The sequence below is a fragment of the Rhodnius prolixus genome, unplaced genomic scaffold, assembly GCF_049639745.1.
Source record: "Rhodnius prolixus isolate KJV_2025 unplaced genomic scaffold, Rpr scaffold_17, whole genome shotgun sequence".
NCBI lineage: Eukaryota > Metazoa > Arthropoda > Insecta > Hemiptera > Reduviidae > Rhodnius > Rhodnius prolixus.
In genome coordinates, this window is record NW_027411626.1 from 2,394,352 (window position 1) to 2,418,007 (window position 23,656).

General features: G+C 32.7%; 1 protein-coding gene across 3 annotated transcripts; it reads left to right on the plus strand.

The window, feature by feature from the left end:
* The first annotated feature begins 677 nt into the window (after window positions 1–677).
* LOC141459697 (glycerophosphocholine phosphodiesterase GPCPD1) lies at window positions 678–23,293 on the plus strand. Of its 3 annotated transcripts, none has more exons than XM_074139051.1 (16): window positions 678–896; window positions 6,198–6,451; window positions 7,458–7,621; window positions 8,004–8,170; window positions 8,277–8,417; window positions 10,952–11,062; window positions 11,717–11,882; window positions 12,156–12,297; window positions 12,383–12,608; window positions 13,843–13,908; window positions 17,288–17,437; window positions 17,813–17,943; window positions 18,398–18,533; window positions 18,624–18,784; window positions 19,825–19,987; window positions 22,962–23,293. In XM_074139051.1, the coding sequence occupies exons 2-16, from the start codon at window positions 6,222–6,224 to the stop codon at window positions 22,989–22,991; spliced, it is 2,184 nt and encodes a 727-aa protein (XP_073995152.1). In that variant the 5' UTR covers window positions 678–896; window positions 6,198–6,221; the 3' UTR covers window positions 22,992–23,293. The 3 variants fall into 3 exon arrangements, with proteins under 3 accessions (XP_073995152.1, XP_073995150.1, XP_073995151.1); XM_074139049.1 differs by having other exon boundaries at window positions 681–896; window positions 21,405–23,293; XM_074139050.1 differs by lacking the exon at window positions 13,843–13,908 and having other exon boundaries at window positions 682–896; window positions 21,405–23,293.
* The last annotated feature ends 363 nt before the right edge of the window (window positions 23,294–23,656 follow it).

Genomic DNA, 23,656 nt, shown 5'->3' on the forward strand with positions numbered 1-23,656 from the left:
TCGGAATTCTGCTTTCCTAAAAAGTTATTAGCGATGTATATCCAATTTTCGGATTAGAGAGTTTCGATTAGGTTGCAGATGATCGTTGGTGATCCATATTTTTGTACAAATTAAGTAGAAACAAGCAATCTTGTCTCAGAATTAGAATTTCATACCTGTTTTTTTTAAAAATATATTTCGAGAAATTTGAACACTAAAACGTTTTTGGGTGCCTCACTCTTGTTGTCAAATCCAAAATAGTAAATAAATGTTTATTTTTATTTATACTCGTAAGTATACTACGGCAGACGGTTCTACCATGCCGTAAAATGTGTTGAATTTCTTTACTTTTGTGTATATTTTTTTTATTAATCAAGCATTAATAATGCTATTACTCCTCGTAAGGCAGAATATTTTGAGAAGAGGTTAAGTTCGATGAGATATTTACATACGTTAGGCCATACTTGGCAATATTTCATTACTATTTCAAAATAGGTCATAAAGAATTGCAATTACAGTTGTTTTTAGTGTTTGTAATGCACAAAACAAAACAAAAAAAAACGTAAACTCAAATAGATCTAAGGTAACAGAATCTATATACACCTTCATCACCTGACATTATTACGTATTTTGATTTAAATTTAGCGCTCGCCCCACCCCTAGCAGAATTCCGTTCTGAGATTGGGCCAATGCGGCTGGCCGTGATGTCATCTGTTCTCACATGGATCTAGGCCAAACCTTCCCGTCTTGGACAGTTTTAATTCAGTGCGTGCATGTACAGTGCTTGCTAAGTTTGTAGTCTGTGATATTTGTTATAGAAAATGCTTACCTTAATGTAATTTTTTTTTTTTTTTTTCACTTCATCAGCTATAATTTATTTTGTTTTTTGTGAGGTGTTTGGTTTCTTTCAAGCCTTTGTAAGTACGCCATTTTGTGTGCTATTTGTCTATTTTATTTCATTAAGTTCTCAACTTTATTATTTTAATGCTTATATTTATTTAATAATTAGGTTTCAAATTAGAAAAAAAAAAATTCTCTTCTAACCTAGTATTAGAAGAGATACCTCTAAGTAAAAAATCGCAATTGTAAACTTAAAAATGATCTTTGATTGCATCTAATAATATTAAAAGAAAATAGTTCATTTTTTCACTAGTTATTTTAAAAGGGTCAAAACAAAGATTTGAATGTTCATTCCTTAATTATTTACCCTTCAAAATTACACGTGCTGTTGCATAATTGTTCTCACATCTTAAAAAATTAAATTTTGATTCATTCTTATAAATTGTATTTTATTTATTTTAAACACTCATCTTATTTTTGAAAAGTAAGAGTTTTCCGAGAAATTCTCCTTAAAATGTGTTGTTTTGCAATATTTACCAATATTGGTCGAATTGTTTTAGCCAGAAAATTATTTGCTATAAAAAAATAATGCTGCAATAAAGTGCCCTTAAATATGATATCCCCTTTTAAATTTTTGCCATTTTTCTAAATTAATTCCATATTGTCCCCCCTTATATTTAAATTACTCTTTTAATAAGACACTTATTAAATGTTATTATTTTGAATTGCGCGTGTCAGTGGCCTTGAAAGGTAGTTTCCTGATTATAGATATCCCATATGATTCAATTTTATTATAACTGTTTACTTAATGTAATTTGTGATATGGCTTACATTTTATACTGATGAAGTGTAATTATTTCCGGTAGTGTAAAAGCTTCCTGGGTAAATTGGGTTTATAAAATAATTTGCTGATGATTGGTGGTATGAGATAAAGGAACAAAAAGCCCTATTAATGCTAGTTAGTTTAAAGAAAGAAAAAGTATAAAAGAGTTATTACTTAAGGCAAAAGTAGATGTTAAAAGGATTATGTGATTTGTCTTCTCGCCATGCACTGCAATATGTCATCATAAATAATAAGAAGCAATTTTCTTTTGTACTTTATAGTTCTATCAAAATTCAATTTTTTATTTTACAATTTCAACTTCAGACGCATATTGTGTATTATCCGTGGCGCCTATGTTCTTCTTAGTTCACTACAAGTCGCCAAAAGGGGGTTAGGTCTTCGTTGAAGAAAACACGAGGCTCCTTCAACGGTCTGTGAGATGCCAGAGGTTATTTTGAGATATTTTTAATTTCTCTCAGACACATAAACAAACATCGCTTTTTTTCTCTCTATCTGTAAGGCCAAATGGGGAAGTAATGGGGAACTTGATCAGTGTATAAGTGGACATGCTACTTATCTTTGAATCTATAATTAATGAAATCGATTTTTTTTTGGGGGGGCGTGTCTTAAAAAATGTATATCGACCTTCATTAATTTCTTATTCCTTTAATCTTTTAAGAGGAAGTACTTGACATCGTCTAAAATCTTATTTATTTCTACTTTTCACCGTGACGTAGCTTCTCTGTGGGCTCCAAGGAGAATAGCTTAGTAATCTTTTTAGGTAGCTGTCAAGCTTTGTGAAACATTTCATATTTTTCTATATCGAGCATTAATTAGGAAGGTTCTGGAATCCTGATGAGTGGTTATTAGAAAATGGTCTAGATGTGTGAACGAAGTATTTCAAAACCGCTGGAGGAGATTGGGTCTTATCCAGGGGGACTTGAGTGCAACTTAGTAATCTGTATCACCCAACCGGAATCTGAGCTTTTCTTTGAATTGTGTATAAACATTGCACTGATGGTGGTCTAAAACTTATTATTTGAAACATTTTTTCTTGGAAAACACATTAAAAGCCCCCCAGGGTAAGTAAGGGGTTCTTGTAGACTTCCGTCTAAACCAATAAACTTCGTGGTTATATCAATAGTTTTTCTTTTTAAATACTTTTTCTTAGAAAAAAAAGTTTATGGACATTTTCAGGTTCTTTTTGAAGTTCAAAAACTCGGACAGTTGTATTAAGGGAAAGTCCTGCGGATGTAATTGCAGTTAACATTGCATTTTAGATAAATAAGGCAAACTACCGGTATGATACTACTCCAGCGGAAGTCTTAACTTGCTTAACGACACTGAAGTGGAAGTAATTTAAAATCAAACAAGATGTAGCTAAAGTTAGTTGATGTTTCGACCACTCCAACGACTTCCTATTACTTCAATAATGTAAAAAAAATATTAACCAATAAACACTCTTTTAAAATAGACTTTTATTGAACGTAAAGTTTTTCTTGAAGTTTGTGTCTTGGTCATTAAAAATATAGGACACGAGAACGTTTTTTGGGAAACATGTCTCAACAATGTGGGGGAGGAACTCCTTGTAAAATTTGTAATTTAGTCGAGATTCATTAATGTAATATTTTCTAATTTCCTGTCATGGCGTCAGTAAAGAGTTATCTTGAGTAGTTTTTAATTTTATTTTATATTGATAAAGGAGGGTTCTATTAAAGTATCTGTTGAAATTTCATTTTCAGTTAAAGCTGAGATCGATCTCCAACCAAGAATATAATTGGTAACTTGTGTTATTGTATCAATATCATTTTCCATCTGTCTCACACGTTAATTAAGTTGAATTTCACTCGTTAAAAAAAATTACTAATTAAGCAAGAAAGCGCAGTAATAATGTTAATTGGAATTTAGGATTCAAGATTGGCGAGGAGTCGGTCAAATACAACAACTCGTCTTCTCTTGCCAACGTTTCCACAAATGTATTGTCTTCTTCAGGGGACTGGATATTACAAATACAAAACAATTTACAGAGTTAGTAACATAGAAAATCAGTAATTACAAAAATCAACAGTAAAATGCAATAAATTCTTTATAATTATTGAAAACTTATGTGGCTATGCGGGTTGGTTGAGTTACAGAAAACTAAGAGCCAGAACTGAAGAATACCCGTATAGCCACGTAAGTTTTCAATAATTATAAAGAATTTATTATATTTTACTGTTGATTTTTGTAATTACTGATTTTTTCCATGTTACTGACTCTGTTGTTTTGTATTTGTAATATCCAGGCCCTGAAGAGGACAATATATCGTATTTGTCGAAACGTTGGCAAGAAGACGAGTTGTTGTATTTGACCTCGCCAATCTTGAATCCTAAGTTTAACAATTTTACGGTCACGAAACCTATATATTCACGTTAATTGGAGTTGATTAACCAATTTTCTGACTGTACAGTAACATTTCATTTAAATTCAATCTAGTTTTTCAAATCAAAATGGCCAAATGATTAAATGGATCCCCTCATTTCTCCTCAGCTTCCGGAGACAACAGAAAGACAGTCCTTAGCCTTAAGGTACCCAAGCAGTAATCACAACTTGAGTGTACAACTGCTCAAAGGGCAGTAAGCACTTGGAAAAGTGCCATTCAGTTTTCGTATATTCGAATGGCACTAATAGCTTTCCGGAAATGATGAATTCTTTAAAAAAATATTATTTCCAGAAAAAATATTTCAAGTTAAGTTGATTTTGTTTTTTGTTCTTTTCGACAAAAACTTGTTTTGAATAATTAAAAAAGAAAAAAAACAAAAAAACGTAATTTTCAACGTTAATAGATAATTCTTGTAAGTCCTTCAATAGTTTGAAGGTCGTCTAAATTATTTTTATTTAGATCACGAAATAGTGGCCGAGTAAGAAAAATAAAAATATGAAGTTTGTATTTTAGTTTGGTGGTATCGATGAAGATTTTTTTTCTTCTTTTAATTTATCGATTTATTTTAAGGATATACATTGCATTTTCTTCTCGTACTAAAACGATCAGTAATACTCGTACGTTGCAGGAAATATTGCAATCGTGACAAATTATTGAATTTCCGTTTACACAGCAAATTCAAGTTTTGTTGAGAACGGACTATATACAGGCTGGGCAACATATGCAGTCAAAAAAAAAAAACCTGAACTACCTAAGAAAGTGACTTGCAATCTTAAAAGCTATAAATCAGTTATAATTGGATATTTCGCGATAAATTGTTTTATTCAATTATTACTATATAAGGCGCGTCAACATCTGAGGTTTTTTTTTTTTGGCGTCCGGAGCTCTTTTCAGTGCTCTGCCGGCCTCTGGACAGTGTTCTCTCTCGTTGCAGACAACACTGTGTCATCACCGGACAGTGAGCTGGTAAGAAGCTCCTAGGAAGAGAAAATCTAAGGGTCAGCAGCTGGTGGATTCGAGCCCGGGACCTCCGCGTGGGAGTCCAGTACGCTAATTGCATAGCTAATCCCTTCCCTTTTTATTCAATTATTAATAGGCTTAGAAAAAAAAATGTTTTACTACTTCTAAATTTATTTTTCGTACAAATTTTAAGTTTTAAGAATAATTATATTTCAAATATATCTTGAGGAAGTAATGTGGATGTTTATGCAATATTTTTACTTGGAAATGTTTACCACTGTAAACGAGATACAGCTATCTCTTTTCATTTAGAACCATTTTTTTCCGGGCATATTGGAATCCGAGATGTTGTTTATAAATTTGAGATATGAATTTCACAAGTTAACATCAGTGCTTATTGTTTCGAATTTTAATAATTTTATATAAACGTTAACAATTATTGTCTTTCAGTTATTTTTTTTCTTGTTTACATTAAAAAAAAAAAACAATGCAATTGTTTACCATGTTATCTACGTGGCGCAGCTTATCAGTTAATTGTTGTGTACTGTAGCTTAGTATTTATAGATTTCTTAGTATGTTTGTTAACTTCTTAACAAATGATAACTCTTTTGTTTACAAAATATTCCCATAAAATCAAGATTAAAAGCTGTGAGGGGTTTCTTAACCATTTAGTAAGAGTTGACTGAATTTTAAATTAGTAATTATAAAAAGTGATTTCATTTGGCACAGCATGTTTAATATCATTTTTAATGTTTTCTTCCTTATTGCGAGATAGGTGAAGCCTATCTTTGAGTCGGTGAATCTAAGCTGTTTATTTATGTATTTTGCGTACGAACTAGTTTTCCAATTACAGGAGTAAATAAGGAAACAGTCAAAAGCAAAAGTTTGGGAAAATTTCGACTTAAATCGTTAGCCCGATGAGGGAAGTCGATTTTCATAAATGAGGCTACTTTGATTAGGGGCGATTATATCTTCTTCACTGCTTCCGTTGGCAAAGCAAGGGTTAGGCATCGCTATGGACCATCCCAACCTAACAAACATTTGCAAAACTGGGAAAATTCACTAGTATACGCGAGGTGTTCAATTTTTTTTTTGGAGGTGCTGGTTTAGGGGCCTCCCCCACATTTTTTTAATTTGCAAACTAATACGTTATTATCAATTTTTCTGTTCCAGGCATATTAAATAAAACCATTAAAAATGATGAGATGGTGGAATAATGAGGCTTATATGAAGAAAAAAGTGGAAGCTACAGCCGTTGAAGAGGAAGAAGAAATAGCCGAAGATGATAGGATGACTAGAAAATGGACGTTCAGTGTAAGAGCTGATTTATTTCCGGGCGAAACTTTGTGTGTCACCGGAAACTGCGAATCATTGGGCGAATGGAAACATGATCGAGTGTTCGTCTTGTCCAAGGAAAAAGATGACGGGTACAGTTTTCTTGTATTTTGATTTTTTCTTTACAAAAACTTGGATCTTTTATGAGTTAATAAATGAGATTGCTTGAAAAAAATTGTTGTTATGGTTGATTGCAGTAGATTTATACAGTATTGATGTCATTAGATAATTTTTTAACAAATAATTTCGTATGTATGACAGGTCGTCATATGTACATATATTAGTTGCAATAGTAAACCGTGTACATCAATTTACCAAGAAAATTTTCTCATGACATTCGTCTTTAGAAACAATTATTACAACAATTCTTAATTAGAAAGAACATTAGAGCGGGAAGAACATTAGAAATGAGACTCTAGATCCAGGGGTCCCCTAACGTTTTACCCAGGGGGGCCAGTTCACTGGCCCTCAGGCCGTTGGAGGGCCGGACTATAAAAAAAAAAGCTATGAACTAATCCCTATGCATACTTATTTTAAAGTAAAATAACAAAACGGGAACAAATACAATATTTAAAATAAAGAACAAGTAAATTTAAATCAACAGTGACTCAATGGAAACTACGGACCTGCTTTTGGCTAATGAGATGGCCCAATGTCCGGTTTAGTTATAGTGCTTTGCCTTTCTTCCTACTTCTGGCTGTTATTTCACACTGTTTTCGGAGCCGTGACGCGTGCGTCCCGCGCGTCATCGGAAGTAGTACTGTACATGAGCGACGCCGCCACATACCACCAATGAAAGAGATGCCCCTTCCGGAAGTGTGGCGGGGTCCGGATAAGTGGCCTCAAGGGGCCGCATGAGGCCCGCTTGCCGTAGTTTGGGGGAACCCTGCTCTAGATAGCCATTGTATTTGAATAATAATTGAAAGGAGTTAAATAGCAAATCAAATTTCATTTTAAAAGTAATTAAAGTTTCGAAACCCTGCCCTCTAAAACCATAACCAATTCAGTAAATTAGATAAAAAGATTCTATAATTAATCATGACTGAAATCAAGTAATTTTTAATTTTATACTTTAATCAAAAACTTCTTTTTTTCCAGAAATGTATGGTCTGGAACTACGAAAATTCCATTGAATCAGGATGTACATTACCGCTATGTGATATGTATGATACTGGAGCCGGACGGCCATAGGATAATCCAAAGACATTATATTGTAAGAAGGTGGGAGACTAACCGTAAACCGAGAGTTATTCCAAAAAGAGGTAATTATTGATGATTGTTGTTATTAGGGTTGTCATTTTTAAGAAACTGGAGAGCTTCCAGCTTAAAGAAACTTACAAAGTTAGTTCAAGCTCTATAGTTATTCCATTTCTAACAATAATTGGCAAAATTACGTCATTATTTTGTGGAAAGTAAATGTTATTACAATTCTTCTTTTTCCTTTTATGGGATTACATCCTGAGAAGAGCTCAAGCTTCCTCAAGTACTTCCCTCCACTCCCTCTCTCTCTTCCAAGTCCAAGTTCTCACTCCTAAGTACCTGAGGTCTTATTCCACCCCTGGCTAAACCTTTTCTATAACTGATTTCAAGAATATTTTTAATTTTTCTTTTTATTATAGTGCTTAAATTTGATTTTTTGTCCAGCTTTATATAGTGCAAAAGAAGAAAATGAACAAGAAGCGGAAACCATGGGCTTTTACGATAATAAAGAACGGATAGATCGAGGCTGGTTAACCACGGAAACTGCCATCCAGTTGAAGTTATTTAACGAGCACTTGAAAACTTGGAAATCTAAGTTAAAAGGCAGATCTGTAAGTATTTTAAGACCCATTTATTACCTTAGGTAATCTCTTTTATTTATTTGCAAATAAATGGTTGTTTTTATGGGAATTGTATAGTACATCCGTGTGTTTTCAGTTATCAGTTAAATTAACACCAGTAAATCTTGCACGAAACAGTATTTCACAAGAGGTTGCTCAAAGCGCCGATGATTGCCTGAGTCTAGAGACTATGGATTTAACGGACAAAGTAGAGTATTGGCCATTAACCGAAATAGCAGTACGTATTTCAAATTTATTTACTATAAAATTATTTCAGTAAAATGATGATATTCATTTGTTTATTTGCAGTATATTAAGCCTTATATTCACTTGTTGCAAATGAGTTTATCGTAATACCGTTGCGTAGCATTCTTTGATGATATGATATGGGCTGCTATAGCTTGTCTTGATTTTTGCTGGATTTGACTCATTTATCTCTTCTACGTTGCATGATGTAGTAAGTGAACATACATTCATTTTATTTGATAACGCAACAGTCTAAGTGAAAACGATTAAAACAAATAATGTACACAACGAAAAATGACGTTATAAGTTCGTCTCAACTTATACATGTATGTTGGAAGAAAAACCGCTAAGGAAACCCCCGATGCGATGCTTTGTTTGTCCATAGTTTGATACGAAACGTAGCAACGCTTGCTGTCATCGTCGATAAAACTCAACGCTGATACGATACACAACAAGTGAATGTAAGACTTTAGAATATATTTGTCATCTGGATGATTGGGTGAGGTGGAATAAAACCAATATGGCAATTATGCCATATTTTCCAAATTGATATTTGTGTGTACTCAAATTGAAGTACTATTGAAGAACTGAGATAGGGATTACTCTTGAGTTCGCTCAAACATATCAGCTACCTGTGTACACCATTAAGTGTTTTGTATGAGAGTTAGGGTTGTCAGTGTAAGAGTTGTTCAATTTTGTTAGTGTAGAATATACCTGTGGAGTCGCCAGTATTTTAGAAGAATTACCTGATCTGCTTCGTGGGAAAAGTTGGGTTATAATTCTAGTCCATTCGATAAAGTGTATTGGATCAATGTTACCACCCCATTACGACGAAATGAATCTCGTATATTTTTTTGTTTTTTTCATGTACTACTAAATATTTTAAAGTTTCGAATTAGCTTTTGTTAATGACTGTACGTGGAATGACTGTATTGATAAATTTTCCTATTACATTAGATTTTCTATGTTTTTGGCTTCGTATAATTGTAAATTGTTTTCTGTATTTATTTTATTATTTATTTTTTTTTTGCCCAAAATAATTTCTTTTTGTTTATTTAATGGCAAACTTGTCAATTTTTCATAATTTCCTTTTTGTTAAAACGTAATTTCAAAATTTTGTTATTGCTTGTACACTTATCGAGCTTTCAGTCGTTAATCGATTTATCTGCTCAGTCAGGTTATGCTCAATATTTACTTGGTTATTTTTTTAGTTGAAGCTAAGTTAAACGTTTATTATTGAAACAAAAAATAAGAGCTTTTTTTTTTTTCTTTTATAATATTGTTCTTTTTTTTTAAGTCAAATTTTAATGCTCTATAGATTATTAACAGTTTCATCGTGGAAATACCGGATAATTTTTGTTAACATTTATAATTGTAATCTTGTAATTTTTTTAAATTTCATTTGAATTTGGTGAAATAAGTGAACATGATTATTAAAAGTTGTAAAATATTTAAATGTTAGGTTGTTCAGTTTTGAGAACGATATCCACTGTGGTGTTTTGTGATTGTGTTTACAGGAATGGCCTCCATGATCTGTTCTCATCACCTCTCAGAAGATTATTCAAAGATATTAAAATTGTAATAATTTAATATTTTTTTAAAAATAATAATGATGTGACTAGGTTTTTTTTAGCTTACCATCTAATCAAAACCTAGTTGCTTTAAACTCAGAGGTTCTTACATTTTTTTTTTTGATATTTTAAGGATTTAGTAGAAGTTTGTTTTTCGGTGTGTGATCTCTTAGAACCCCTGGACTACTTAAGATACTCTTCTATATTTAAAGGAATCTTACTGGACTTGATATCTTTTCTGGAAGCTTCATTTCTGGATCGGCTGTAGAGAGGAAAATTATCCTCACCTCTTTCATCTCCTTACAGAAGCTTTCACGAACCAGCCCAGCACTAGAAGTTACACATGGCTACGTTTTAATCAAATTTAAAATTTAAATCAGCAATTTTTTTTTAAACAAGTTAAATCTTTATTTCTGCGCGTTTCCTGGAGTCAAGCTATCATAGTATAAGCACTAGTTCAACGCGCTCCCCTAAAGTCCAACTCTTCTTTCCATCTTTTAGAATCTACTGAAAGTTGATGTTGTTTATAAGATTTCATCACTTTTTTAATAACTCTTTAGAGCAGCAATGATGCGTTAAAGATCTTCACTGCCTCATTTTGTCCACGTGCTTGTTACCCAGAAAGCTGTAATGATTGTAATACACGGTAAGCATGAAATCGTGCAAATCAAGTGTCCCTTTGTACAGACAGCTGACCTAATTGGATATTGCTCCAGAAGTAATGAGTTAAAACAGTTCATTTACGATTAGACTGTCATCCAATTATCAAGATCGTGAAAATCTATCTGCTCCCAGGCTAAGAACCTCTGATTTAACTAAATGATAATGTTTTGTTTGAAAGTAACTATAGCTTTAATGCTTCAGAATGTAACTGAAAATTTATTGTAAATAAGCAAAATTATGTAAAAGCACTGCTACCATAGCAGCGTATTGGAATACAATTATTGTTTAAAAGGTGTTGAACCAAAGAGAGCGCCACTTCAAATTTCAAGAACAATTTGGACGCAGTTTTTCCAGTGAGGACTTCATAATTTTCCAAATATTGGTCTCTTCACGGGAAAATGTGGTAAGTTTTTTTCTTTGTTTGTCACTCTTAGAAATATACATATATTTGTGTGTACGTTACTTTCATATTAATTACTTACCAATCCATCTGAGAATTCTCATGATCTGATGGAGGACTCTCATCAAAGTTAATTTTAGTTAATTTGTGAATATTTGAGAGAGAGTTATGTGTCGCAGAATGATTATTTAAAGATGTGAGTAAATAAAAATTATGTTGAGGAAATAATTTGTCAATAAAAGAATCAGTGCTTGTTAACGTAGAGTGTAGATTTCGGACATAATGGTTGTAATGTTGGTATCGATTTAGAATTTATATACATCATCGTAGGTTGATTCATCGATTAGTTGAAAAGAATTTGTTTTCCGCTATGTTTCTGTCAAAACGAAAGCTATGCTTGCTGGACACACACACCCTTGATTGATGGAAACTTCGAAAGCTAAAGCATCTCAAAATCGACGTTATTTTTATTATTATTTTAAATTAAATTAAATCGTTCAATTAGAAACTTGCTTTTTAAAAATCAAATAACATTAGATTCTTTTTTTTTATTGGCATCGGTTACAATTTTAGGCATGTATCATAGTTGAACTGATTGAGTTGTAACTGTGATTGATTTGAGAACAGAGACTAACGTGTTGAGAGGGTGCTGTACAGGCGTTACTGATCGATTTCTACTCGTACCCGACCAGTCACCGGGAAGACGAACCGCCCTATCATGTCGGCTTCTCCTACATCCTGCCCAGCGCTATGAAGTACAGCGAAGGTCAAGTCGTGGTGCCCATCACTAGCGTCCGGCACAGGCCAATCGGTGAATTAACTGGTAAGCTTTTTTTTATTAAAATAAGGAATAGATTATTAGCTCAGTTGGTAGCTTATACTAGCGGAGATCCCGTGTTCGAATTCAGCTGTTGGCCCATTGATTTTCTCTTTCTAGGAGCTTACAGTAATCTGAAGTGTGAGAAAGTCGTGTTAATGTCTCATCTGAACTGTTCATAATAAACATGCTGAAATTAGGACGGCATGAATTTATGCACTTCTAGTTTCATGTCATTTCATGTTTTTTTTATTTTATAATTACTGTTTTATGTAACAGTTGAATATCTTGTGGTAAAACCAACGCCTAACTATACTTGCGATCTGAGTTATTCACTCCATCGACAATGGAAGGAAACCTGGCGTGGTCTAGACGTAGGACATCGAGGTGTGGGCACTTCATTTGGTGGAGATATTAAACAGTAATAGTCTCGAGATTTTATTCAAATTTTTTGATTTATTAATTAGTTTTACGAAATGTATTATATTTTTTCTTTTATCGTTTAGATGTGCAGAAGTACGTGAAAATACGATAGCATCGTTGAAATCGGCAGCATCACACGGTGCAGACTTTGTTGAATTCGACGTACAACTGTCTAGAGATTTAATACCTGTACTCTATCATGACTTTTATGTGGCCATAGCAATGAAACGGAAAAAACAGATTTCTTCGGAAGAGATGATTCAGTTGCCTGTGAAAGATCTTTCGCTGGAACAACTTCAACGTCTTAAGGTGAATTTTGTGGGTTTTGTGTTTTTTTTTTCCACGTAAAAACTTAATATTAACACTTTTCAAAGGCAGGTGCTCTTAAAGTACAGGACCTAGACCCAGGGATGGTGAACCTTTTTGAGACGTGGGTCAAATTTTGTTCATTTTTTTTAGTACTAGCTCTTGGGTCATTAATGCCCATACGGCACAAGAGTTAAGTTTAAAAATTTTAAACTGAATATTTTCGAAACTAAACATTTTAAAATTCAGTTGGCTTAACGGGGTAAAACGGGACGAAACAAGTGGCTATGGAAGTCTCTTTTTTACGAACATAACTGAACAAAACCTGAACAAAAGTGTGTTTTATCTAAAGAAAAATCTAAATATGGTTATAAAGCTTTGGGATCCAGCAGCTGACCTTTAGATAATCTCTTCCTAGGAGCTTCTTACAGCTCACTGTCCGGTGATGTACAGTGTTGTCTGTAACGAGAGAACACTGTCCGGAGGCCGGCAGTGCACTGAAAAAAGCTCCGGGCGCCAATAACCTAAGATGTTGACGCGCCCTAAATCATAAAAAAAAAAAAAAGCTTTGGGTTGTCGATTTTTTTTAACAAACAAAATATGAGTATATTTTATTTGATATTTTGAGAAACACTTTTGCTTTAATTTCAAATACTACAAAAGCATTTGTCTTCATTTGCGTTTTAGAACTGTAATGATCAAACTTAAGGTTATATAGATAGCATTTGATTTTTTTTTTTTTTGTCAATGCGTGATTGAAAAAAATACAGATAGAATATACATTATCCACCACAATTAGAAAATCTAAATCAACCCGCGTAAAAAAACAAATGGTTGTCTAGCAATTGTGGGTCAGTGACAAAGCTTGCGCGGATCATAGGTTCGCCATCACTGACCTAGACCATAAATGGGACACCTCTTGTGGAGGAGGAAAACCTAATTCAAATTTAATTCTCACACTTAAAAATCGTCTTCCGATTGGTTACCTTTAAACCTTCCAATTTACGTTTACAATACAAATTTTCTGTCAAAGAAAAAATGGTTTATAAAAAACACCCCTTTGAATATTACACTTCTCCAAAAGACTAGCTTTCATTGCACAAAATTGATCTTAGTTTATTTCCTATATTTATTTTAAAGTTAATTGCGAATAATTTTAATGCAAAAAAAAAAACAATATGGCAACTTATAAGATGTACGTACGTGTTGTTACTCTTGTTGTATGTTTTTTGGACAGGATTATAGCCAAGGACCAGCGAGTAAAGTCCTTCACTTTTCCGAGTCAATCTCAGAAGATGACGCGGTAAGAAAATCTCGTTCTCTTCTCGACCTATCCCACATCCATCGAGATTACAAATTTATTCCAACTTTTGTTCTTTCTCCCACTTTTTGCTCTAGTTTGTCTTAAAAATTGTTTGTTGCATTAAAAAAAAGTAGAAATCAGAAATTTATTGTTATTTGATGTAATGCAGCACAAACTTTCATTGCATATAGATTAGGTTTTCATTTTTATGTTTTATTATTCATGCATTCGCATACAAGTCGCATGCGGCATATTGATCGTTTTTCTCTTTAGACACATCACAAGATTCATATATTTTAATTGCATTCATCATTTCATTTGAATGATTTTGTTTTTTATTGTATTGTTATATTTATTGATAGTTCTGCCAAAGAATAATACATTTTCTGACTGGAGAAAGTACTGTGAACATTCTCAAGTTTCACCGGAAATGACGATTTTGACGTCAACTTTAAAATGGTCTGTTTATAGGTGTCTCCAAAAAAAATAAGAATCACAGGAAGTCGAAACGTTTTTTTTTGTATCCAGATCCGTTTCAATCAGGGAGATTTGATTGAAATATTGAAAAATTCATCTAAGTGAATTGTTTGTTTATAACGAATCTGTTGAAGAGTTATTTATTTAGATATTATTTTAATGCAAATAATTATTGCTCAGCATAATTGATGGTTGTATTAATCTTAGTTGTGATGACAATTCTCTTTCATTAAAAGAAAAAAATACTGAACACTGTTTGAGGTACTTGAAAGAAAAAATGATAATGAGGTTGGTTTGTCCCAAGTTGAGTTCGAGGAGTCCAATGTTTAAAATTTGATCATATCTTAAGTATAGTCCAATTGGGTTTTATTATTTTTTCTTGTTGAAAAATGTTGAAGTGGATTTTTTTCTTTTTATTAATAAATATATTGACTTGCATTATTATTAGAGATTAGTCTTGCAATATAGATCCATTTATTATTTAAATAAGTTGTTTTAAAGAGTGCTTATAACAACTTCTGTGATTTGATCTTTAACAAGTACTTATTTTTATCTTTATTAATTAAACGATTAAAGATTCATAGAATTTAGTAACAAACAGTTACTTATCGTTAAAAGACAGTCTGTTTAATCTCTAAAAGACAATTTGATTTTTATCTTTTTTATTTTATTAAGTATTTACGTAAACCTCTCGAATGGAACCTTTCAAGAAAAAGTTTAATCGGGAAAATGTTTTTCCAAAAAAAAAGGAAAAATCATAATGAGTACTAAGAAAGATGGAGAAAAGGTACGGGATATTGACAACACTCCTACCATTTATTGATAGCAGATTTTTTTCAAGCTTTTACCTTCAGGATAGCTAAGTATCATTTTTTTTTTAAATCTAGAAACCATTGATTATCAGCGATTGACCGACCGTTGATTTCCTTAGGGTACGTTCACAACGGAGCTGTGAGCATAGATGATAGCGGAGATGATAGCAGTAATGCATCAGCGCTTATAGAATAACCTAGTACATTCTTATGTAAGCGTGCACAACGAAGCTTCGACTAGTGACTCATACTCGCTGCTATAAACGAGCATAGATGATAGAATTGAATTTTTCATTTTTCTGCTAGCTGAACTCCAGTATCGGAGCTTCAAAATGGAGGTAGAAAAATTAATTAGTGCTGTCTTTACTCATTATTTTTGGTTATTATTTTATTATTTACTTTTAAACAATATTTTGTTTTTTAAATCGTGCTTACATTTATTTTTATGTGTATTTATTTGTTTTTCCTCAATATAACCTTACCTCAGAGTTATCACTAGTTTTTCTTCTATAGTTATAGGATTTCCATGACAATTTTTCCTACGTTTTCTTAATTTTGACCTTATTTTTTCTAAAATTTAGTCAAATGTGGTTGGACCCATCCTCACATATTCAAAAAAACGATCCGGATAATTTCTAAGTTCCTTATATAAATAGTGAAATTCGCCCAAAGTACTTCTGGTGAACATAAAAACTCTTCTTCACTACTCGACATGTTGCATGTATCACAGCTCCGTTGTGCACACTAATCAGCGATTATATTTTACTCTATCAGTTATCATCTCTGCTATCATCTATACTCACAGCTCCGTTGTAAACGTACCCTTAGGCATTAAAAGGGATTGTTTTTACAGATTGCTCTCTTTGTGTATTTGTGTGTTTATTTTTGTGAGTGAGTGAATAGTAAATCAACTTGAAATCGAAAAACAATCGAAGAAAGTTTAAATGAGATATCGAAAGATTCCATTATCAAATTTTGGTTCCAAATCAATTAATCGAAAGTGAATAGCTGAATAGACGAAAAAAAATCGATTAAGGATGTACTTTTACAGAAGGAGGAGTGGATAGATTCCTCCTACTGAAGTTATAAGAATTAAAGAGTAAAATATGATTCAAACATTCTGAAATTATAGAAAATTTTCTTAGAATTTTTGAAAGTAGTAATAAAGAATGTAATTGTGTATGTTTTTACCAAATTTTACTCGATTAACATTACTGCAATTTTTAGCATTGCAACCACCAAAAGTGTTCGTCATAATTTTTTAAAAGAACTGGAATAAAAAAGGCTTGTACTTTGAAATTTATGCATCGCATGTGGTTTATTATATTTCATTTTAATTTTTTTATTTTTTGCAATAAATTATTTCAATTAGAGTAGACAATAAAAACGTCTTGACAATAACCTCCGTAATACATAAACTTCTCAACCGACTTCTTCATCCGGCAGATGCTCACCAACATCGCTTACTTTACACCGTCAGAAAATAATATAAAAAATATTGATTTCTCTTCTATTCTGCTGTTATGATTTTGGTATAATCAATAAAGTGTTCTAGAAGATATAAAATAATTGGTAAAATAAGGCTTACTCTTTTAAATTTTACTTACAATTACTCCTGATGTAAAATAATTATTGGCAATTATTTTGCGCAGAAAAATAATGCCCAATACCCTCTTTTTGGCAACAAAAACTAATCTAACCTGACTGAGAAACCTAAATTTGACATGTATTAAACTGAAATTATTGGTTATAATTACTCTTTCCACATCGATGATTTTTATATGGTATACAATTTTTTAAATAAGTTTAGCTTTCAATGAGTTAGTTAAATTTGCTGTAATTGTATGATTCCCATATTGTTCAAAAAATCTAAAATTCATTAACTTCATTATTCAAAGTAGCCTAAAGTAAAACGTTTAATTTGTTTATTATGAATGTAGAAAATAATACCAATATTCGAAGTTATCGTGAAAGGAGGTTATACGAGGTTATAGCAGGACTGTTTATTGTATTGTGTTACTTCTCCAAATAATCGATTTTCATTAAATTTGTATCGTTTTTTTTTTTTTTACTTTGTTGTTCTTTTACAGTTGTATCATTTAGGTGAAATGAGTAAAACTAGATTTTCTGATGAACATTTGGAAGAGCATCAACCATTTCCTACGCTAAAACAAGCTTTAGAAATCTTAGATCCAAGTGTTGGTTTTAATATTGAAATAAAATGGACAATGCAATTAAAGGTAAATTTGATTATACCCATAATTTTACATACATATGCTGATTTTATTTTCAATTTTATTATTGTCCGCATTGCTCAACTAAAACGAATAGATATTAATTTCAACTTATTGATATAATGGAATTTGTCTGGAAAATGTAATGTATAACTTCATATTTTAATTGTTATTTGCATCTTCAGGTAATAAATTAGCTATAATTATTTTTTTACCTACCCTGATATTAACATAAAAATAACAATTATACATTTTGACGTCTCCAAATAACTCTTTTGACATTTAACTTCTGCTTTCCAAGAAATTAGTAAAATAGTGATTGTTGTTTGCTCTAATAAATCAACAATGATTGACAATGATTTGATGCATATCTGATTTTAGGACGGCACTTACGAGCTATACCATCCGTTTGATTTAAATCTCTATCTGGACACAGTGTTGGAGGTAGTTCTACAGCATGCTGGCTCCAGGGGCATTATCTTCTCCTGTTTCCATCCGGATATTTGTTCCATGTAAGTTTTTAACCAAACACAGTTTGATCTAAGAAAGCTGCGTTAACTGATCCAAATAGTATTATTAAATGTTGAAATCAAGTTATTTTAATTGTGCTTCAGTTTGATATCTCAAAAGATGGTAACTTATTAATCTTGAGACATTTATCGGCCAAAAAACGACTCTGCCCTTTCGACTGATGGTTGTTAGGTATAGCATTAGCACAAAGACGTCTACAGAAGCTCTCCAATGGTTCAATTCAAGGCTTTGGGATTCCTCACATTATACTCCCCTTATCTCTCGGCTTTTTTTTTTAAATGACCGAATGAGGTACCTTCGTAATATCCGTTATTGTTGGACACTACTTTCCTGATAGATTAAGGTCCCCCATATTGTTTCTGTTTGCCCCTCTCTCTCAAATATAAATTGAATTCTTACAAATATACCAAATAATTATTTGCACACTTTTTCCAGGATCCGTTTAAAGCAGAACAGATACCCAGTGATGTTTTTAACACAAGGCATGACCGACAAATATCCACCATATCATGACCCCAGATGTCAGAGTGTGCCAATGGCTGTAGATTTTGCTGTCTGCATGGATATTCTAGTAAAATATTGGCAATAATTGGTTTTAAATTTATTTATTCTTGTAATAAATTTTCTAATAATAATGATCAATTTTTTTTTGTATATTTAGGGGATTAATGTTCATACAGAAGATCTATTAAGAGATTCATCGCAAGTCTCCTTAGTGAAGAGAGCCGGACTGGTGTTGTTCTGCTGGGGTGATGATAATAATGATACTAAAACTATCAAACATCTAAAAGAACTTGGCATACATGCAGTCATCTATGACAAGTAAGCTTGGAAATAAAATTGGATTCGAATCCCGCGCTAGCAAAGAAAGTTCCTTTGAGGAAAAGGGTAAAAACTTACGAGAGTTAGCATAGGGTTGCCCTTCTTGAGCCAGACAAAAAAAAACTCCTATTGAACCTACCGAGAGCCGAAGAAGTAGCCATGGTCAGGCTACTTCTTGACCATGACTTTCTTCAGCATCCTCTTCTTAGAACTGATGATTAACCTATTCACCTTAATTCTTGTAGTGCTACATGGAGGATGTAACGCCGGGTATCCATGGATGTTGTTTATTTATTATTGTGTAGCAGTTGACACAGATATGCGAATTTAATTATGGTGGCTTTTAAATTTATGCCCGATCTGTGTAAAATAGAACCGACAAGCCCCCTGGAGAAACCAGATAATGTTGGTTACTAGCCTTCTCACCAAGCAAGGAAGATTCATTGAAACACTTCCAAAGAAAGGGATTACTTATCCCAGAACCAGTTTGTTGGCTTTGACAAATAGAGAAGGAAATCGCTCCTCATTTATATGAGGTTTTAAAGTTGCTGCATATGATGGCTCTCTGCAGCCATTGGAGATCATATAACCATAAAAACTAGTGAATAAAATCCTGCGCCTAGTAAAAAAAGGTGAAGATTTTATCCTTGTAGACCATTGAGGAGATGCGACTTTTACAATAAGCCTCTTGGCTACGATAACTTGGGGAACAGCTCTTGTCCCCTTTTCCCAGTAATAGTAATGTCTGATTGGGATTTCATTGGGATTAGGAGTTTGCCATTCTCAAACCAGGCCACTAAACTCTACCACTCTACAACATCGATATCTAGCATATGCGGCAACTGTCCTCTAAGGGACTTGTATCCCCTTTATTTATTTTCTGGAAGATGGTCCCCAGCGATTGATTTACATTTAACGTTTTGAACACATCTACACTCATATTGACTTGACTCCTCTTTTTTTTTTTTTTTGATAAAATGGAAAACTACCATTTATTTTATATTCCTCCTCCATATTGATAATTTTGTTTTCTTTCCCAGAATTGACCAGAAAATTGGGAAAGAAGTCAAGGAGAGTATATTCAGTTTAGAAGCTAGAGAATCTGAGAGAATGCTCATCAGAGCGGCAGCCGATCGTGCCTCCACTGATGAATACCTGCACCCTCAACCATCCGGAGAGATTTCAACTCCTGAACTCGATGAAGTACGTATACTTTCAATAAGTTTTAGATTTTTTTTTTTTTATCAATACTCACACCACTTACTTCCATTTACAAACTTATTCACGATGGACGGATATCCCAAGTTGAATTTTGAACGACCTTTTCTACGTGACCTTGAGGCTTAATGGGTCCACTGACTGAAGCATTCACAGTCCAAAGAGATCCATCTGATTTACGGATGGTTCCAAAGATAGCTTTTGGTCTGACTGTAGGTTTCTGTAAACATCTTCTTCATAGGATGAGGTTATTTAATCTAGTACCTCTGTGTGGACCAAGTGAGGATAAGAAGGGAAAAGTGCTTCTCATCAGCTGTTAGTGTTAGATTAGATTATTTTAGACGGGAGGCTCCACCAGAGAGGGGAAGGAACTCAGGCAATCCAAATGCTGTTAGTGCTACTAACATGAGATTACGATATATTTGGAATATTTGGCCCTTGGCAGCAAGTGATCATACTACAAAAACTTAGTAAGAAGGAGAGTTTTTACCTGCTCTAGATTACGTAGGGACAATAAGCCTCTTTAGCTGCTCTGCTTTGGGGAACAGGTCTTGTCCCTTTTCCCAGTAACAGTAATGTTGGGATTACATGGTCCTGTATAAAAAAAAAAACTCCATCGGTTTTATTTGCAAGAAGTCTGCTATTTCTAGAACCAGGCCATTAAAGCGCTTACATCCCCAAAGAGTCCAAAGAGATCCATCTGATTTACGGATGATTCGAAAGATAGCTTTTGGTCTGGCTGTAGGTTTCAGCACTGGATGAGGTTATTTAATCTAGTACCTCTGTGTAGACCAAGTCAGGAAAAGAAGGAATAACTGCTTCTCGTAAGCTGTTAGTGTTACTATCGCGAAATTACGATATATGCTAGTTGGCCCTTTGCAGCAAGTGATCATATTACAAAAATCTAGTAAGAAGGAGAGTTTTAACTACTAGATTACGTAGGGACAATAAACCTCTTTGGCTGTGCTGCCCTGGAAGAACAGGTCTTGTCCCTTTTCCCAGTAATAGTAATATTTTAATGGGATTAGAGTTTTACCTGCCCTAGATTACGTAGGGACAATAAGCCTCTTTGGCTGCGCTGCCCTGGGGGAACTATCCCCTTTCCCAGTAATAGTAATAACTTATTAGGATTAATTACATGGTCCTGTATTAAGAACTCCATCGGTTTTTTTTTTTTGTAAGAAGTCTGCTATTCTTGAACCAGGCCATTAAAGCTTCTTAAATCTACAATATCAACACCTAGAACATCTGGGCACTTTCCATAAATGGGGGCTTTGATCTCTTTTAGTTTTTTTTTATTACTCAGCAAGTAATCTCTTCTTGAATGTGGGTAGCCCTATTATATGTATATATACTCGTATAATAAATACATGTATATATTTTATTTATTTAATATTTACAGGGACCACCGAAGAAAGTATTCCCAGAGATTGAGATGAATTCATGTTTAAAAGATACACCACTACCTTCGGACATGTCACTCTGGGTTAAAGATGCTTTCGGTCATGATTCCTCTTATGATTACACTTCAGATGAGGCTTCATGATTTTGGGGGGATTCAACAAATTTTTTTACGACTTCAAGAGAAAAAATAATAATAATAATAAAGGCCAACGATATTAGGTTCCAATCTTGGGTTTCTTTATAAAACATATATTTTAAGTTGTAAAGTGCCTGAAGTATAAGTTATATACTTGAGCACCACCAATTTTCAAACATCTTACAACAATATCTTCTTGAAAAAAGAAGAAGAAAAACGCAATATTTTCTATTGTCTTTCATTTTTCCACAAAAATACGCCAACATATTCACCAAAAAAAAAATAAATATTATTTGCAAAATATTTATTTCTGTTTTGTGTTAATTTTTCGTATAATTCGAATTAATTGCGTTTCAATATATTTAATTCTATAATAATAATGATTAGGAGCCTATACTTTAAAATACCTTAAATTTATTTCCGGTGATTAAAAACAAAACAAAAGAAAAAGTATGATTAAGAAGACATGAGGACGTTAGGGTCAAAATTTAGTGAGATAGTAGATAGATTTGTAAGTTCCTGTAATGCTGTCCTACCATCTTAACGAGGGTGTGAATACGAGGTTACTAGTTGTAATTTATGTACAAGTACAAATTCAGTACGAAAACAAGGAAAAAAGCAAAACTAATTTTTTCACGAATTTATGGCGGAAGTGTTGGGTGCGTATAAGTCACGCAAGAATTGGCAATCTTCGATTGATTTTAAGAAAGTCGATCTTTTTTTTGTCTAGGCCAGACAGATTGCATCTCGGAAAATATGATTTTGTCTACTTAATTGTTTTTAGTGACTTTTTTTTTAAATTTGTATTTTCATTATTAAAATCTGGTTTAAAAAAAACACTTAGAAAACTACATGACTTTTACTTGTACAGTAGACGCTCAGAAATCCGGACTTTTGTGGGCGGTCGGCCGGTCCAGATTTTAGAAAAATCCGGATTTCCCAGAGGTTGCCATGACTGATGATTTCCGCCTTTATTGTGAACAATTATGACAATACTGTATGTGTTAACGTTTATTAACAGTAAGCTGCTGTACTGTATTATATTGTACAGTACAGTACTGTAATTAACAGTGAAAGAACATTTACTTTGTATTTATAAACTCCCTTCCATCGATTTCATTGATCTGCCTCGTCAATGTTATTGAAGTACAGAGCGCCCGACGTTGCAAACTACTACTGTACATAACATTTGTATAATGCGGGCTATTTGCTTGCCTTACCTTTTTATTTGCAAGAAATTTAATTTTTTTAAATTCAAGATCATCGATCCGTACTACCGAGAGTCCGGACTAGGCCGATCCGGATTTTTCTGAGAGTCTACTGTAGTTACTTTTATTTTTACTTAATATTTTTTCAATATACCAGGAAATATTTCGTCCTATAGTTATTTCATTTTTTTTTTTTTTGTTCTTTTGTCAGAAAAGATCGAGATTGAATGAAGTTGCCTAGAATGTGTATCAATTTAGAAAATATGAAGGTTTAAATAATAATAAATTTCATCCATAATGAGAAACTAAAAATTGACATAATTAGTTTTACCTTCATCAAGGTCCAAAATCATCCCAAAGGGTCGCGGTGGGCCCGAACGTTCACTCATCCCTTTCGTAAAATTATCGTATTACCAACATCAAATTACAGGGAAATCCATTGGTTATATTTATAATATTTATTTCTAGTATTATATTTTCTATAAATTCTAGACCGTATTATTTTAGAATTGGATTAAATTAATTTTTCATTTTAAAAAAAAAGATGGGTGAATATAAAAAAGTAAGCATATTGATATAATAAATTAAATATTTACATACATGTAAGTATATATATATTATATATTTAGATGCTTCGTATAAAAATAAATAAATTAAATGGCACTTATTTAAGTAAATTTATGATTTATATATATTTTTTGTCAGATGTAGGAGAAATGTGCAAATAAGTATTTAAACGCGAAGGTAGATTGAATTTAAGAATTTAAATTCTTACTTTTTGCTGTGAAGGAGAAATAATAATAGTAATAAAATGAATTTAGTTTAATTTTTGAAGTTAAATATTGGGGGAAAACAAATTCCTTATTTATTTCTTAGGTGTAATTTAAAGAAATAGTAAAATTTTTA

Excerpts from the sequence above, each read along its gene's own strand:
- LOC141459697 (XM_074139049.1), top strand. The coding sequence starts at position 6,222 with ATGATGAGATGGTGGAATAATGAGGCTTATATGAAGAAAAAAGTGGAA. Across the intron at positions 13,909-17,287 it reads CAATCTCAGAAGATGACGCG|TTGTATCATTTAGGTGAAAT; the intron begins GTAAGAAAATCT and ends GTTCTTTTACAG. Across the intron at positions 17,438-17,812 it reads AATGGACAATGCAATTAAAG|GACGGCACTTACGAGCTATA; the intron begins GTAAATTTGATT and ends ATCTGATTTTAG.